At 45.2% G+C, this 17,658-nt stretch overlaps 2 protein-coding genes and 2 non-coding genes across 4 annotated transcripts; all 4 read left to right on the top strand.

Annotated features, from left to right (window-relative positions):
- The first annotated feature begins 67 nt into the window (after window positions 1-67).
- Window positions 68-6,440, top strand: RPL23 (ribosomal protein L23). The gene is made up of 5 exons (XM_045488647.1): window positions 68-184; window positions 765-848; window positions 1,167-1,295; window positions 6,095-6,208; window positions 6,309-6,440. Exons 1-5 carry the CDS (start codon window positions 172-174, stop codon window positions 6,389-6,391), a joined length of 423 nt encoding a protein of 140 aa, XP_045344603.1. The 5' UTR covers window positions 68-171; the 3' UTR covers window positions 6,392-6,440.
- LOC123604737 lies at window positions 883-1,017 on the top strand. Its single transcript, XR_006715469.1, has one exon. It is a non-coding gene; the product is annotated as a small nucleolar RNA SNORA21 (small nucleolar RNA).
- Window positions 6,441-8,732: 2,292 nt separating the features above from the next.
- CE1H17orf98 (chromosome E1 C17orf98 homolog) lies at window positions 8,733-12,425 on the top strand. Its single transcript, XM_045488643.1, has 3 exons — window positions 8,733-9,266; window positions 11,181-11,280; window positions 12,169-12,425. Exons 1-3 carry the CDS (start codon window positions 9,060-9,062, stop codon window positions 12,324-12,326), a joined length of 465 nt encoding a protein of 154 aa, XP_045344599.1. The 5' UTR covers window positions 8,733-9,059; the 3' UTR covers window positions 12,327-12,425.
- Window positions 12,426-13,156: 731 nt separating this feature from the next.
- Window positions 13,157-13,228, top strand: TRNAC-GCA. The gene has a single exon. It is a non-coding gene; the product is annotated as a tRNA-Cys (tRNA).
- Window positions 13,229-17,658: the final 4,430 nt, after the last annotated feature.

Raw genomic sequence — 17,658 nt, 5'->3', positions numbered from 1 at the left:
TTAACCCCACGTCCAGCATTTATTACGTAATAAAACTGCGCCCTGAAGCCGTGGAGGGAAGAGGCGGATTGAGCAGGCTCCGGGACACGTGACGGGATTGGGCGGGGCATCAAAGTTCATATCCCAGAGTCCTTTGCACTGACTCCTTTTCCGACTCCTTGTTGAGCAAAGATGTCGAAGCGAGGTGAGTATCTGGGAGATCCTTCGCCATCTGTCGCGAGGTGGCCGCTGGTCGCGCCCGGAGCGGTGGCCACGGGCAGCTGTGGCGCTTTGCGCTCCTCCCGGGCGGAGAGGGAGAGGAGGGCCGCGAGAGAGCGGTGGAAGGGCTGCCGAAAGCGGCTGGGGGGGCCTGGCGGGTTGAGTTGGCCGGATCCGGACGGGACTCTAGACCGAACCTCGCGGGGTCGCTCTGCGCTTAGAGCTCCAGTAATGGAATTGAAGTGGGGCTGGCTTAGGCCCCATGCTGGGCGACTTGTGCGGGCTCCCGTCTTGCAAGAAGAGGTACGTGGTGCAAAAGCTGGAGCGAAGATTGGGTGGTTCAGGCCCCTTACTCTCCACGTAAAGGCGGTAATAGTGTGGAATTGGCTGTTCGCCATGAGAACGGGGTAGCACATGGGGAGGGGTAGGTGGAATCCCAGAGAGAGGGAATTTAGTCTGCCGTTTCCCAAAGCACGTGCGAATGAATTTATACCTTACGAGTGTGAGGGCAACTCCGAACCATGACTAGACAGCGACCCCATTCCTGTGTTCCTTCCTACCCGCAGGACGTGGTGGGTCCTCCGGTGCGAAATTCCGGATTTCCCTGGGTCTTCCGGTCGGAGCCGTGATCAACTGTGCTGACAACACGGGTGAGACCTTCAGCTGCACCCTGCCAACCCCCCCCCCCTTTTAAAAGCACTCGTTGGGCCTTGACTAATGACCCACTGAGCCGTCAAGAAAGGGCAGAGGAAAAACACTGCTTTTGGGTGAAGCAGCAGCATGCTGTGTTGTTTTGCTTCAATCGGTGGTGTGACAAGGTATTCCACCTTGGTCAGGTGGGAGGGGGGGTGACTAACTCTTTGGGAGTAAGAGGGGAGGGAGAGGCTCTGGAAATGGTGGGGTGGGATGGGGGGGAACTGCTTAATAAGCTCTCCAAAAAAGTCATGTTTGTTTACATTCTTTTATAGGAGCCAAAAATCTGTATATCATCTCTGTGAAGGGGATCAAAGGAAGACTGAATAGACTTCCTGCTGCTGGCGTGGGTGACATGGTGATGGCCACAGTGAAGAAAGGCAAACCAGAGCTCAGAAAGAAGGGTGAGTGGAGGTCCTGAGTCCTCCTGTTGCTTGGTGGACAGGTGCCCTTTACTAGAAAATGGAACAGTTACTCTACCATTTTCAAGGCTTCTTAAACGCTTGATTTTCTTTGAGAGGAAGTCTGAGCTATTGATCTGCAGTTGAAGTTCTGCTCTTGGCTGTGTTAGAGACTATTCTCTTCCCTATCTGGTTTTGTTGTATCTGTCGCTTTTTTTTTTTTTTTTTTTTTAATTGTTTTAAGTAATCTCTGCCCAGCCTGGGGCTTGAACTCCTTACCCAGAGATCAAGAGTGACATGTGCTAGTGACTGAGCCAGCCATGCACCCCATTGTTACATTTGTCCTTGTCCCCTTACGCCCTAAGTGTATTTGCCACACTGAAGTCAGGGCCCATCTTTTAAAAATGTAAGTCTGGGGTGTCTGGGTGGCTCAGTCAGTTAAGTGGCAGACTTCAGCTCAGGTCACGATCTCACGGTCTCTGAGTTCGAGCCCAGCGTCGGGCTCTGTGCTGAGAGCCTGGAGCCTGCTTCAGATTTTGTGTCTCCCTCTCTCTCTGTCAGGAACTGAATAAATATTTGGAAAAAAAAAAAAAATTAAAGTGTAAGTCTTGGGGCACCTGGCTGGCTTAAATGTAAACCTTGGCTTGTCATTTCCCTACTTAAGTTCTTTCTTGGTTCCCAATACAAGCTGCGAGGAAGTACATATTTACCCTGCCATTTCCCCGAGTTCAGTGGATAGTTCTAAACCACATCAGGTACCTATACCTGTAGAAACAAAAGCCCTGTCCTTGTAGAACTTAGTCCTTCTTCATGGTGCCTTCTCCAGCTTTCAGGTCTTGATTTCTCCCTCCACCTTCCTTGGTGCTTCAGATCCTTTGTACTTTGTGCCTCCTGCCTGGAATACTCAAATTCAATCATCTTTAGCTCACTTGCTCGTTAACACATCTCCCCGTCCACCAACACACACACACACACACACACACCCCCGGCCCCCCATCCTCCAGTAACCTAAATCCAAGTGGTATTTTTTGTGTAGCATTAGAGTTGTTTCTTCTACTTAAGTTCAGAAGAGCAGGTAACTGTCTGGCTCATTGCTGATTTCTCAGCTACAAATGAATATGGTGGTGTTTAGTGTATATATATGTGTGTGCGTGTGTGTATAATTTAAAAAATTTCTTTTAGTATTTATTTATTTTTGGGAGACGCAGTGCAAGCAGGGGAGGGAGGGGCAGAGAGAGAGACAGAATCTGAAGCAGGCTCCAGGCTCTGAGCTGTCAGCACAGAGCCCAACGCAGGGCTCAAACCCACGAAGTAGGGGATCATGACTTGGGCTGAAGTCAGACGCTTAACTGACTGAGCCACCTTAGGCGCCCCAGTTTTTAAGTAATCTCTGCACCCAGCATGGGGCTTGAAGTCAGGATCCCAAGATCAAGAGTCACATGCCCTACCAACTGAGCCAGCCATATGCCCAGTAAATGTGGGGGTTGTTTGGTTTTTTGTTTTTTTAATAGGCATTTAGAGTTGACCAGGTGTCAGGCAAGTTTCCTTTCCTGGAACTACTGATTTGAAAGGGAAGAATGAAAACTTGCATAAAGTGGTTGTGAGATTCAGATAAAGCGTGTAGAGCATTTGGCCTGGGACACCTAGCACTTTGTAAGTACAGAATAACATGTCCTTCGTGTTTTAAGGCAGGCTCTTTTTATAGAGGAGATTAACTCAAGATTGTGACTTGTCAAAAGTTTGTCATGGTTGCTTCTAAATCTCTTCTGGTAGACACTAAAACGGGGAGCTGGTCATTGCTTAATCCCCACTAGGTGTAGGAGTTGGTCGAGGGGAGAAGGTTTTGGAGCACTTCTGACTTGTAATGTCTTGTCTGGTTTTAGAGCTTCTGATACTCCGTGCACTTAACTTCAGCTCTTGGAACTTTCCTCCTGTACCTGTTTAGTCTGTCTGCCCTGGAATGTTTTCCTCTTCCTGAGGAGTCTGAGCTATCACTTGAATATACAGTACAAATATGATGGGTCTTGGCCACATACTGCAGTTACTCCTGGTAAACCTGCATAAACACACATCTCTACTGCTTGGTTTTTTAGCCTTTGGGTCAAAAATCTTTGTTCTCCTTTAATACCACTTGAGGGTTTGGTAGGCAAGGAGTACCAAGCATTGTGGTTAAACATCGATTAATCAGTGTGTAAATTGAGATCTACATGTGACTGGACAGGCTTTCCTCTTAGAACACTTGCTGGGTCTGATCTGTGGCCTGGAAAGCTGTCAGAGAAGGGCAGAGCAACCCGCTTGTCACCGTTGGTGAGATGGCAGCAGTACATGTTGTTGGTCTCCATCTGATTATTGTGGGACAGACCAGAGAACACTTCATGGTTTTAAAAATAGTTGTGAATTTCCAACTCCATCAATGTCTTACTTTGTTCTGGGTTCTGCTAAATGAATACATCCCCTCATGTTAGGCTTCCATATAGCAGAAACTTGAAATGCAGGCAGTGGAAAGGGGAGTTTTGGAAGTCCAAAGTCTTGGATTTGTGTGGCCTTGTTCATCTGCTAGATTGGTCATTTGTGAGAATTTAAATGGTTATGAGTAGGGGTGCCTGACTGGCTCTGGGTAGAGCATACAACTCTTGGTCTTGGGGTCATGAGTTCAATCCCCATGTTGGGCGTAGAGTTTACTTTTTAAAAAATGGTTTTGAGTAGATAAGGGCTCAACAGGAGGCTCTTAGTAAATACTAGTTAACCCTCAACGTGTATTTCATTGTTAAAAACTTGATCAGAGTCTATGTATAGAGACAGTATTTGCCTCAAGGATAGCCAGGATCCCTGTCCTATAAAAAATCCTGTATTTGCAGTGTCTGACCTTGAATATGGCAATGTAACTGTTACCTCTATTTTCCAAGAGGAAAACTTGAACGTCAGATTATTAAGTAACTTGTTCAGTGACTGTCAAGGTTTGCATGCAGGTTGTGTCTGACTTTAGTTCTTTCAAGTGCAGTAGATGAAGATCTGGGAAAGTGTTCACTTTAGGTGCAAGTAAGTTTTTAGAAGTTACTTAAGACCCTGGAAAACGGTTCCTCAAAAAGTTAAACCCAGTTAATTACATAGGCAATAGAAGTTAAATTAAAATTGCCCAACTTTCAGACTTCCAAGAGATGATCACTGTTAATATTTTGCCGTATGTCCTTTTTTCTTGACTTGCGTGCAAAAAATTTCTTGTTTAAATGGGACCATGACCTTCCCATTAACCCATTCTTCTTGCTTCACAGATGATTGTACTACATATGAAAAATTACAGATAGATCTAATCATTTTTAAATGATTCTGCTTTGTGTTTTTGCCATGAGATAGATGGGTTAAATCCAAGTTTTTGCTCTATTAACATACGTATGTGCCCAGCAGTAGCAGTTAGGCATTTGAGATAAAGTAGAGTGTGTGATCACGATCCTGGACGTACTCAGGGAGTTCAAGGAGTGTGTGTACACGTATGCACGCTAGAAGTTGCAGGGTTTCTTTGGCTAAATTCATGTGTAAATGAGCTGATATTTATATAATCTAACATGGTACATATTCAGTTCCAACATAATCTTGGAGGGCAGTAATTTTTACATCTAGGTGTGTATTTTCTTAGAAGTTTGGATCTATACTGGGGTGGAACATTGCCTAATGAGTTAATAGCTTGGCCTCTCTACTTTTTCAGTTTGTTTGTTTGTTTGTTAATTTTTTTTCAACGTTTATTTATTTTGGGGACAGAGAGAGACAGAGCATGAACGGGGGAGGGGCAGAGAGAGAGGGAGACACAGAATCGGAAACAGGCTCCAGGCTCTGAGCCATCAGCCCAGAGCCCGACGTGGGGCTCGAACTCACGGACCGCGAGATCGTGACCTGGCTGAAGTCGGACGCTTAACCGACTGCGCCACCCAGGCGCCCCTGTTTGTTTGTTTGTTTGTTTGTTTGTTTGTTTGTTTGTTTTTTGTTTTTGTTTTTTTTTGTTTTTTTTTTTCAACGTTTATTTATTTTTGGGACAGAGAGAGATAGAGCATGAACGGGGGAGGGGCAGAGAGAGAGGGAGACACAGAATCGGAAACAGGCTCCAGGCTCTGAGCCATCAGCCCAGAGCCCGACGCGGGGCTCGAACTCACGGACCGCGAGATCGTGACCTGGCTGAAGTCGGACGCCCAACCGACTGCGCCACCCAGGCGCCCCTGTTTGTTTGTTTTTTAACGCTTATTCATTTTTGAGAGACAGAGCATGAGCAGGGAAGGGGCAGAGAGAGTGGGAGACAGACACAGAATCTAAGCGGGTTCCAGGCTCTGAGCTGTCAGCACAGAGCCCGACGCGGGGCTCGAACTCACGAACTGCGAGATCATGATCTGATTCGAAGTCGGACACTCAACCGACTGAGCCACCCAGGCGCCCCTCTACTTTTTCAGTTCTAAAGGGGGTCCCATTTTGTGATACTAGGATCTTAACAGTCCCCACCTGTTGGATGAAAGCATAGAAGGTGCTTAGCAAGTTTCCTGCTGGTATGTTGCTAATTGTTCTCCTGAAAGAAGGTCCAAACTTACACTTGAAGGAAATGCAGGCAGTTTTGACTTGGAGTAAGGTCTGTCCATAAGGGGCGATTGGTGTTTGATAAGGGGTTTGTCTCTCAGACTTGCTTTTAGGGAATGAAAAGCTAATGGTGAGTATGCATTCCGTCCAAATGGAAATGTTGGGGAACTGGGTGGGATGTAAACTGCTTTCTTGTGGTGGCACTGGGACAGGTTAAATGACTGCTACCCTTTTTTCCCTTTTAGTACATCCAGCAGTGGTAATTCGACAACGAAAATCATACCGGAGAAAAGATGGAGTGTTCCTCTATTTTGAAGATAATGCGGGGGTCATAGTAAATAATAAAGGTGAAATGAAAGGTAAGAAAGTATCCACATTGTTCCCTAGGTCTTTGAGATGGGACGATTTAACCTTGGGTCTGTCTGATCTTACCTGTCCCCACATTCTTTTTTTATGCAGGTTCTGCTATCACAGGACCCGTTGCAAAGGAGTGTGCAGACTTGTGGCCCAGGATTGCATCCAATGCTGGCAGCATCGCATGATTATTTCCTGCATCTGTTTTAAAAAAGAAGTAAAAGTTATGTGCTCCCAGTGTTTGCCTTCTTGTTCTCTTGTACACGTTACTCTTCTTGACACCACCTAGCCCTTGCCTCCTTTTGTAAAATGAAATTACTCAGTGCAAACTTTCTGGGGACGTGTGTAAAACAAAGATAAACAGTACTTGCACTTTTCGACTCTATAGACACTTACGGACTTTCCAATTTCTGCTGTAAAAACTTATTTGGGTTTGGAGTCCTTAAATCGCAGATAGTAGGTACTGTTTGATAGGAGGTTACCCCAGGTAACTGCCTTGCAATTCATTTGAGATAATGTAGAGTGAATGGTCAGGTCCTAGACACACATGGAGGTCCAGGAGTGACGTGAGGAAGGACCAGATACAGGTGTATAGATGCATATTTGTGCAGTTCTGGGTTTTGGGTAAACTGGCACATAAATGACGTTATTTGTAAAATCTAACATGTATGTAACTGCCATTGGGTTTGCTTTTATGAATGGTGATTGAATTATTTTATCTTATTTTAAATTATCAGGTTTTTTGCTATCAAAACATTTTGACAGGATGGCTGTATAATGTACCTGCTAAACCTTAGTTCGAGGATAAAAGGTGATGGGGGCGCCTGGGTGGCACAGCCAGGTCACAAGCTCACAGTGCCTGAGTTGGAGGCCCAGACTGCAGAGCCTGCTTGGGATTCTCTCTGTCCCTTCCCCACTCTAAACTTAAAAAAAAAAACTTCAAAACCTTAAAAAATAAAGGTGATGTGATGATACCAGCACAGTGGGTGTAAACCTTGGCAAATTCTACTTGAAGGAATTGGACATTGGTTTTGGTTTTTGTTTTTAAGAGAGAATCTAAAGCAGGCTCCACATTGAGTGTGGAGCCCTACACTGGACTCAATCTCACAACCATGGCATCATGACCTGAGCTAAAATAGAGTTGGATATTCAACCAACTGAGCCACCCAGGTGCCCCTGTAACTTTTCTTTCTAAACCATGGGAAGATTTATGTGATGTTTCAAGGCCTGAGGAAAAGTGACCATTTGGCAGGTTTGGGTCAATAGTGCGGCCTAAAGATGTTGGAATAGGCTTTTTAGATTGAGGTTTGTGTTCGTGCATCTTATTTTCAGATTAACAGTATTCTGAAAATACCCAGCCTTAAGTGTTCTCTTGTAAGGCTAGAGATGAGAGTATGTAAGGACCCCAGCACATACTCTGTAAGATTACCCTTTTGTCCTTTAAGATTCTGCATGGAATGTATTAGATTTAAGTAGTGGTCCTCAACCTGAGGAGTTAAAAAGACATGTACAGGCAATATCACAGGCCAGTGAAGTCAGATTATGGAGGTAGGACCCAGACCTCAGTACCTTTTAAAGATTCCCCAGGAGATTCCAAGGTGCAGCAGCCAAGATTGAGATCTGGTGCTGTCTAGACTGAGCCTATCTTGTTTTAGAAATACATTCAGAAGTCTAAAACAGACCTGTCTTCCTCCTGCCCCCTATCCTCCAGCCTGGTGAGATTGAAGTCTTTAATGTGACGTGAGATGTAAAATTAATCCTTTTTATCCTGTTGTGTGAACTCTACATGTGAAATTTCTCACCTTCAAATAGGAGTGAGGGTTGGGTCTCTTCCCTTCCTTGTCTTATGTCTTATATGTTCTGCCTGGGTCCATTTCAAGTTGTAACAGAGTAGACTCAAACTATAGACATTAACCTATAATTTCAGGTTTCTAGGAATTTGCCTTTCATGGTATAGAAACCTTAGATATGCTGAGTATTGCCAGAATTAGTGGTTTTCTGCGTATAGGTATAAAGCAACCTTTTCTCATACACGTGCCTTCATATAGTGAATATAAAAGACTTCTGATCCTGTTGTCTCGTGTAGGATAATAGCATCTCAGTTGGGTGTGAGGAGTAGTTTGATGGTTAAACCATCTGTGTAAGGGCTTCTTCAAGGGGAAAAGTTGAAGGAAATAAAAATCACCTGTAGTCACAACAACTAGAGGAAATCATTGTTCATGGTTTGCTATATCCTGTCACATATACAAAAAAAAATTAGCCAGGGGATAATGTGTCAACCTGCTGGTTTCTTGTGGGTGTTTTTTTGTTGTTGTTGTTTTTTAAGCTGGAGGAGGAATACTAGCTGATGGAAATAATGGGGTTGGGTGGGGAGAAGTGCTTTAAGAGGACTTCCTGGAAGTCAGGAGACCTGAATTCTGGCTCTGGATCCACCACTAAGTGGGTTTAGGGAATATCCCAATGTTTCTTGAGCTTCAATTCCCACTTGTGTAAAATGAGAGTCGGAAGTAGATGCTATCTGAACTTTCTGATCGTACTGAGTACAAACAAGCTTCCCAAGGAGACGGAGTTTGGGAAATGTATATAGTAGGGCGGGGCCCAGTTGCGTTCACACTGCCCACATTCTGTAATGCCCCTCTTCAATCTCCAATTCCTCTTGTGTGGTCTCCTGTTGGTCATCCTTCATCCCACGGCCACGCAAGCAACTTCCCTCACAGCCCTAGGAGCCTACCCTATTAGATGGGGCTATAGGGTTTGTGTCGCAGGAGTCTTTGACACGTCACAATGCGCAAGGGAGCCCCTACCTAGGGCCCTCAGTTCCCACCAGAAAGGCCCTCGGAGGCTGTAGTGGTTGGGATGTCGCGCGTGTGCGAGTGTCCTCTGCGGCTGGAAAAGGGCTTCATCTTGGATGGTGTGGCCGTGAGCACCATGGCCCGCACCTATGAGCACCTGAGGCCCAAGGTCTGGTCGGCGATTCCGCCCTACAACGCTCAGCAGGACTACCACGCCCGCCGATACTTCCGGAGCCGCGTGGTTCCGCCAGTGCTGCGCCGGACTGAACAGGTTATTTATGAGTGCCCCGGACGATCCCACTGTCTGTCCCCACAGAGCTCGACCCTGTGGCGGGGCGTTTTACCCCTCGGGCGGGCCCTCCCACCCCCTCGGTTTTCTTACTGAACCCCCGGAACTGGCGCAGGCGGATGACAGGTATTGAGTTCACTGGGCTCACAAAATCACTTTCCAGCCCTGAATTTGAGAATGTTCCCATTTTGGGTTTCTGCAAGCCTTAGCGAACGGGCCTGGAACCTGGCCTCTCCCAAACAGATCGGTGTCATTGTCCTTTTTGACGTCATGGACCCGACCTTGGGGTGAACTGGCACCACAGATTCTCTAAGAGCGCGAAAATGCTTGTGACCTCAGCGAACACCTGCCAGGCGGGGCGCCCTCCATCGGTGACGTCATAGTTGCAGAGGAGCCCCCTCGATGGGACTTTCTGTGAGCAGGCAGGAAGGAAGCTTCCCGAACCTCTGCTACCTCACTCTCCCCAGCCCTTTCCCCTCGTGGATGTTGCCCCTTCTCAGCAGAGTCCTACCCGGGATCAAAGATCCTGATGCTATTTGCTGATGGCTTCAACACCTTTGCCTCCAATATTTCTGTCTCCATATGTCACAGTGGTATGGGTAGGGGAGAGGAGGGCTTAGCGGGGGTTATTCTGGGAACAAATCTTGGGTTTTTTGTGTATGATCTCAGTGTTTGTGTCTGCGTGTCTGCGTGTATATCGCGTGTATATGGACACATCTGTATGTGGCATGCTTGAGGGTGTACGTGTAATTAGTCATGTAATTTTTATGACAGAACCAGAGTCTAGGAGGAAAAAAGAGAAAAACTTGAGTATTTAAAAGCTTGAAAATAATACGGTGTACACACTTTTTAAATTTTCCATTTGTAAGTATTTAACCATCACAACTGTTTGTAGTAGGTATTACTTCATTTGCATAGAGATCATGGGGGTTTGGGGCTCCTGGGTGGCTCAGTGGTTTAAGCCTCGGACTTTGGCTCAGGCTCAGGTCATGATCTCACAGTTCGTGGGTTCAAGCCCCGCTTTGGGCTCTGTGCTGACAGCTCAGAGCCTGGAGCCTGCTCCAGATTCTGTTTACCTCTCTCTCTGCCCCTCCCCTGCTCGCATGTGCTCTCTCTCTCCCTCTCCCTCTCTCTCAGAAATAAATAAACATTAAAAAAAAAAAAAGATAATGGGGATTTTTTTTTTGTTTTGTTTTTAAGTAAACCCTGCCCCCAATGTGGGGCTTGAACTTACACACCCAACATCAAGAATGGCACGCTCTACAGACTGAGCCAGCCAGGCTTCCCCAAATAATGTATGTTTGTTTGTTTGTTTATATTTTGAGAGAGAAGTGTGCAAGTGAGCGAGGGGCAGAGAGAGAGAGAGAGAGAGAGAGAGAGAGAAGTGGGGCTCACCCGAAGCAGAGCTCGAGCTCACCCGATATGGGACTTGAACTCACAAACCGTGAGATCATGACCTGAGCCAAAATCAGATGCTTAACGACTACGCCACCAAGTTGCCCCAATAATGCATATTTTTAAAGTAAATTAAGTAACTTTTACTATGCCAGGCCCTTTGTTGGAACTATCTCACTTAAATCTCTCAGCAACCCTCCTTAAAGCCAGGAGGAAATTGAGGTCCAGAAAAGCTGTGTCATTGGCCCAGGGTCACACAACTTGTTAGTGGCAGAGCTGGACTGGAACCAGTCTGTCTGGCAACAGACAGCCCTTGACTGCCCAGCTATGCTGCCTCTCCCTGAGAGATAATAGGTCAATACGTATATTTATATTTAATCTGTCTGGCCCAGTTACCCCTGGCTGTGACCTCTTCTCTCTCCCCAAAATAAGCCCAAAGGGAGTTTGCGTGTGCACCTCTCAGCATGGTGGCTGACAGTCTGTTTTCTCCCTCACTTTTAGGATCTCGGGGGCACAGGCAGGGATGGCTGGATAGTGGATTATTTCCACATCTTCGGGCAAGGACAGAGATACCTGAACCGGAGAAACTGGGCAGGGGCAGGCAAGTGCCACCTGGCTTCCCAGCCTCACCATGGACCCACTTGAAAGAGTGATGTGCATTCCCCCAGTTCAGAGAGAGAAACCGGGCCACAGAGAGCCCTGTTTTCAGGGGAAGAGGCCCAAGGACTGCATCCTCCAGCTTTTCTTCTCATGCATGAGCAGATGGTGTCACTGTGCTCCTTATATTTAGTGATTGCCTACTGTATGTCAGATGCTTTCTGCCCTCACGCTATCCCTGTGCTACAGCCGGGGAAACGGAAGTTTAGGGTGGTAAAGTGATTGGCCAAGAAGGGCTTAGCTGGGATCAGAGTTCCACTCTTTCCAACTCTAAAACCCATGTTCCCCTCACTGCTCCCGGCCTGAGCAGGCTGTGTCCTGCTCCTCTTCCGAGCCCAACTTAGCAACAAGAAAGGAAGGGTTGAGAGCTGTTTTTCTGACAGTGTGAACCCTCCTCCCACCCAACCCCATCGCCCTTTCACCACACTCTAGTCATATGATCCTATGCACCATTTGGCCAAAGTGAGCTCATCCATTTTCTCCAGATGGGTCAGAAGCAAGGGTGAAATGTTTTCAGTCTTCCTGGGAGCAAGGCAAGTTCGGCCAAGCCCAGAATCTTCTGGCCCCTCCTGCGCTAGCACATACCATTCACACTCCTCCTGTATACTACTCGTGGTATATGGTTTGGTTTCTAGAAAGCTGTCTCCTTGACTTCATCAACCCTTGGCTTTTAATCAAGACCCTTGAGACACTCCAGGATTGAGGTTTTAGCTGGGACATGGGGAGCATGTTCTATACCAGCCCTGGGACGGCGGGGGCGAGGGGGGGGGGAAGCAAGCGGGAGGGGGGTGGTGGCTGAATGCAGGCTCAGGCTTCTCTCTGTGCCCCCAAGGGCATTCCCTCCAGCAGGTGACAGGGCATGATAACTACAATGCTGATCTGAAAATGATCAACGGGTTCAATGGTCGGTTTGGCTATCGCAGGAACACCCCAGACCTCCGCCAGCGCCCATCGGTCTTTGGAGAGGTCACCCGATTCCCTCTCTTCTGACAGCATCTCTTCCCTTCCCACCCCTTGACCTGAATAGAAGACAGATGTTTAGACGATGTCTCAATTCTACTTTTATATAAACAGTGATGTTATTGTGCCTCCAAGTGTGCTGTTTCTTTCCCAAGTTTGGGACCGGGGCCAGCTAGTTTCTTCACCTTCTGCTTCTCTAGCCTTTGGAGAGGAGGTGGGAGGAGAGAGGCCATCCTCAGGCCTGTGCCCTTACGCTCCATGCCCACGAGTGCCAGGCTTGAAAGGAGGCCTCAGTTCTCCCCCGCCCGTGTAAGAAGAAACTGCACTGCTCACCGAGCCCTCCACAAAGCTCTGCCCCAGGCAGCAGCAGGGCCCTGGGTTAGACACTGGCTACCGATGTTCCATCAAGAACTGAGCCAAAAGGGATTCGGCCAAAGGGATTGTCATTGGTTGCCCTGAGAAGGGTTTCCTGATTTTCCTGAGAGTCATCCCATCCAAAATAATTGACATCTTCCTTCTCCTTCCTACCCTCAGTCCATCAAGAGTCAGGGCATGAACAAGGGGATATCTGGGGGTGTTTTTTAGCCTCTGGATTCTGATCTAGTAATTCTGACACAGTGCTTGTGGGCACTTTCTCTGCTGGTGCTCTGTCAGTTTCCTTTTCAGCTAGTTTCCAGGATGTCATTTTTCAAGTGCCCCCACCCAGTTTGCTGGTGACCAAGAGAAAAGCCACAGCAGATGATGGATACAAAAGAAGGTGGAGCTTTAGAACACAAAGCCTGCCAGAGCTCTGGTGTGGGTGGAACCTGGTGGTATTGAGTCACCTTAAGTGGACAAGGAAGAGAAGGATAATAGGTCATGGGGGTATAGCTCAGGGGCAGAGCATTTGACTGCAGATCAAGAGGTCCCCGGTTCAAATCCGGGTGCCCCCTTCCTCCTCCCTTTTGTAAGTCCATTAAATGGAAGTCAGTAAGGGCACCATGCCTCTTAACTCCCAGCCAGAGTGTCTAGAGAGGACAAAGAATTGTCAATGCATTCTTTGATTGAAACACTACTAATCTCCCCAGATTCCAAAGGATACTTAGCTGAGACCCCTGGATGACCTTGTTGGGCTTCAATTAAGACAAAGTCCCCTGGGGCACCTGGGTGGCTCAGTCGGTTAAACGTCCACCTTCAGCTCAGGTCATGATCTCACACTCCGTGAGTTCGAGCCCTGCGTCAGGCTCCGTGCTGACAGTTCAGAGCCTGGAGCCTGCTTTGGATTCTGTGTTGCCCTCTCTCTCTCTACCCCTCCCCTGCTCATGCTCTGTCTCTCTATCTCAAAAGTAAATAAAAACATTAAAAAAGGGGCGCCTGGGTGGCACAGTCGGTTAAGCGTCCGACTTCAGCCAGGTCACGATCTCGCGGTCCGTGAGTTCGAGCCCCGCGTCGGGCTCTGGGCTGATGGCTCAGAGCCTGGAGCCTGTTTCCGATTCTGTGTCTCCCTCTCTCTCTGCCCCTCCCCCGTTCATGCTCTGTCTCTCTCTGTCCCAAAAATAAAATAAACGTTGAAAAAAAAATTAAAAAAAAAAATAAATAAAATAAAGACAAAGTCCCCTAAGGAAATTCTGAATCTAAAATTAGGTATGAGAGCTGTGAACATAAATGTAGCAATCTGAGGGATGCGAGTACAGGTAAAGAGGATCATACAACATGCGTTTTTGAGAGCTTAGGCCAGTGCATGTAAGGCAGCTGTAACTTAAAAGATGAAACAGGGCCCCTACCCTCAGGGAGTTTTATGTCTGCTGGAAGTTGACATATTCATACACGGCTATCAGAGGAAGACATCGGGTTGTAGCTCAAGGAAGAAACATCTTTTAAAAATACCTACCCACCTTTTCTAGACATAACTTCTAAGTGAAGCTTTCCTACAATTTGAGGGGACATTTCTGCCTAATCTGAAGAGTTTATTATGGACATGTTGTTTCTGACGCCACAATCCCTTCTAGATGGTTCAGGGCACTTTCCTCTTAGTAGTTTATTGTGCCAGTCAGAGTTCTTGGCGTGGAATAGATACCCACTCTGGCCACTGAAAGGAGAAAAGGAGTCTCCTAGAGGCAGGGGGACTCATGGTGTTGATGGAAGTTTGGAGAACCTAACTCACAAAGCATTAACTATGAAGGGCAGCAGAGGAGGGAAATCGAGCTCTGGTCTCCTCTCTCAGGAAGTGTCCACTGCTGATGTCACCAATTCAGGGCACTTATCACCAAGTCGTGGTATGGTTCCAGCTGGACCTGCATCTCCAGGATACTTCCTCAAGCTTCAAGATGCCAAATGCAGGGCGCCCGAGTGGCTCAGTCAGTTAAGCGTCTGACTTTGGCTCAGGTCATGGTCCCAAGGTTTGTGGGTTCGAGCCCCGCATCGGGCTCTGTGCTGACAGCTCAGAGCCTGGAACCTGTTTCAGATTCTGTGTCTCCCTCTCTCTCTTTCTGCCCCTCCCCTGCTCACACTCTATCTATCAAAAGATTTGATTGGTTGAGTCATGGTCTGACGTGTGTGCAGTTTTCTGCCAGGAAGGGAAGGAGGTAGTGTTGCCTCATCAAGTTTGACAGTGCGAGATAGTCCCCCTGAATTGGAGGGGTGTTTGGTGCAAAAATGGATGTATCGCCACTTTCCCTTCCTTGAAGAAACAATTGTAAGGAGAGAGCGTGAAAATTCACTGGTTTATAGTTCTAGTGGTCAAGAATTTGCTCTCTCACACCCCTTGATTTCCCATTTGCTAAAGTTAGGTCAAAAACATTTTTTTAATGTTTATTTTGAGAGAGAGAGCAAGAGCAGGGAGGGGGGAGAGAGAGAGGGAGAGAGAAAATCCCAAGCAGGCTCTGCACTGTTCCGTGATCTCAAGAACCGTGAAATCATGACCTGAGCTGAAATCAAGAGTCAGATGCTTATCCAACTGAGCCACTCAGGCGCCCCTGAAGAGGCATTTCATAAAGGAAGAGACGCAAATGGTGGATAAACCCATGAAAACGTATGCAACATCACGAGTCATCAGATAAATGCAAATCAAAATCATATTGTGACACCATACATGCATCAGAATGACTAAAATGAAAAAGACTGGTAACATCAGACACCAACTCTTACTTGGTGGGAATGTCAAATAGTATGCCATTTTGGGGAAAGATCTGGCAGTTGGTACAAAACTGAAATGTACTGACGACCTGGCCCAGCAATTCCATTCCTAGAATTTTACTCGGGGTAAATGAAAACATACTTACAAAAAGACCTGTATAGGAATGTTCATAGAGACATTTTTCATAACAGGCAGAACTAAAAACAGACTAGGGTCCACCAATAGGAAGGTGATTTTTTTAAATCTGTGAGGGGCGCCTGGGTGGCTCAGTCGGTTAAGCATCTAACTTTGGCTCAGGTCATGATCTCATGGTCCATGAGTTCAAGCCCCACATCAGGCTCTGTGCTGACAGCCCGGAGCCTGGAGCCTGCTTCAGATTCTGTGTCTCCCTCTCTCTCTGCCCCTTCCCCTTCATGCTCTGTCTCTCTCTGTCTCAAAAATAAATAAACATTAAAAAAATATATTTAAAAAAATCTGTGGTTTATTCATACAAGGAAATACTACTCATCCATAACAAGGAATGAATTACTGATTCAAGATGGGATGAATCTCACCAACATAATGCTGATAAAAAACCTTACAGAAAAGATTGTATGTTGTATTATTCAAGTTATATGAAATTCTAGAACAGACACAACTAATCTATGGTGAAAACAAATCAAAAGAGTGGTTGCCTCTTGGGTGGGGGTGGGAAAGAGATTAGCCAGGAAGGGGAATGAGGGGAATTTTACGGGGATGATGTTAATGTTCCATTTGTTTCTTTCTTTCTTTTTTTAAGTACACTCCATTCCCATCATGGGGCTTGAACTCATGACCCTGAGATTCTGAGTCACATGTTCTCCAAATGAGCCAGCCAGGCACCCCACTGTTCCATTTCTTGATTGGGGTTTGGGTTACACTGGTGTATGTATCTGTCAGACTTAGTGAATGGACACTTAAGATTTATACATTTCATTTTATGTAACTTTAACATGAAACAAAAAACACTGTAAACAAATATGAACTCTAGTTAATGATATGCATGCTGAAGTATTTAGGAGGAAGTGTATTGTCTGCAATTTATTTTGATTTTTTAATTATTTTGATATATATAAGTATATGTTATATATATTTATATGTAATAATTAAATTAATATAATTATTATATTTTTATATTATTTGTATCTATAGGTTACATATGTTTATATCACATATATAATTTTTGTATATAATATATTTATCATATATAATTATATATTTATATATCTTATTTAAATTTATATTTATACATTTATATTTTATTTAATATATATATTTTTAAATTTTTTTAATGTTTATTTATGTTTGAGAGACAGAGAGAGACAGAGTGTGGGCAGGTGAGGGAGACACAGAATCTGAAGCTCCAAGGCTCCAGGCTCCAAGCTGTCAGCACAGAGCCTGACGTGGGGCTTGAACTCACGAACTGTGAGATCATGACCTGAGTGAAGTCGGATGTTTAACCAATTGAGCCACCCAGGTGTCCCTAATATATTTTTATATAATATATTTATATATTTATATTTTATATTTTTATTTTTTACACATTAATTTATATTTATACATTTATATTTTATTTAATATATTTTTATATAGTATATATTTATTTATATATTTATATTTTGTATTTTTATTTTTTACACATTAATTCTAATTTATATTAACTATATAAATCAACATAATAAATTATATATATTAAAATATAAATATATATTATATATAGAGAGAAAGAAATGTGATCAAGCCAGTATAGTAATATAGTAAAGTGTTCACTGTGTTCACTGTAGAATGTAGGTGGTGAGTTTATAGATGTTCCGTGTAAAATTCGTTCACCTGTGTTGAATGTTTGAAATTTTTCATAATGAAATGTTGGGGACTGTTTTTAAAAAGGTGAACCAATATAAGTAAAAGTATTAAATAAATGTCATTGCTATATGAACATGACAAAAATCATGACAGTGGTACTTTTGAATGACTGAAGTAGGTGAGCAGAGCATTACTTCATTTAATACACACAGCAACCTTATGAGGTAGGTTAGGTGCTAATAAAATCACTGTTTTGGTTATGGGGAAACTGAGGCTCAGAAAAGTTTCCCGACTTGCAATGTGGCATGCCAGCATCCCAGCCCAAGACTCCAGAGCTCATTATGTGTTTTGACTCCAAAAATCATTATGTTTTGCTGCTTGTGCAAAAATTTATTTCTCTGTGTTAATACATTACTTTGTACATTT

Source organism: Leopardus geoffroyi, chromosome E1, assembly GCF_018350155.1.
Source record: "Leopardus geoffroyi isolate Oge1 chromosome E1, O.geoffroyi_Oge1_pat1.0, whole genome shotgun sequence".
Classification (NCBI taxonomy): Eukaryota; Metazoa; Chordata; class Mammalia; order Carnivora; family Felidae; genus Leopardus; species Leopardus geoffroyi.
This window is presented reverse-complemented; position numbering and strand designations above follow the sequence as displayed.

Bases quoted from the DNA above. Each gene is read 5' to 3' on its own strand.
- RPL23 (XM_045488647.1), top strand. The intron at 1,296-6,094 runs GTGAGTGGAGGT...TTTCCCTTTTAG, and splicing joins ACCAGAGCTCAGAAAGAAGG to TACATCCAGCAGTGGTAATT. The intron at 6,209-6,308 runs GTAAGAAAGTAT...TTTTTTATGCAG, and splicing joins TAATAAAGGTGAAATGAAAG to GTTCTGCTATCACAGGACCC.
- CE1H17orf98 (XM_045488643.1), top strand. From the start codon at position 9,060: ATGTCGCGCGTGTGCGAGTGTCCTCTGCGGCTGGAAAAGGGCTTCATC. The intron at 9,267-11,180 runs GTTATTTATGAG...CCTCACTTTTAG, and splicing joins TGCTGCGCCGGACTGAACAG to GATCTCGGGGGCACAGGCAG. The intron at 11,281-12,168 runs GCAAGTGCCACC...TGTGCCCCCAAG, and splicing joins GAGAAACTGGGCAGGGGCAG to GGCATTCCCTCCAGCAGGTG.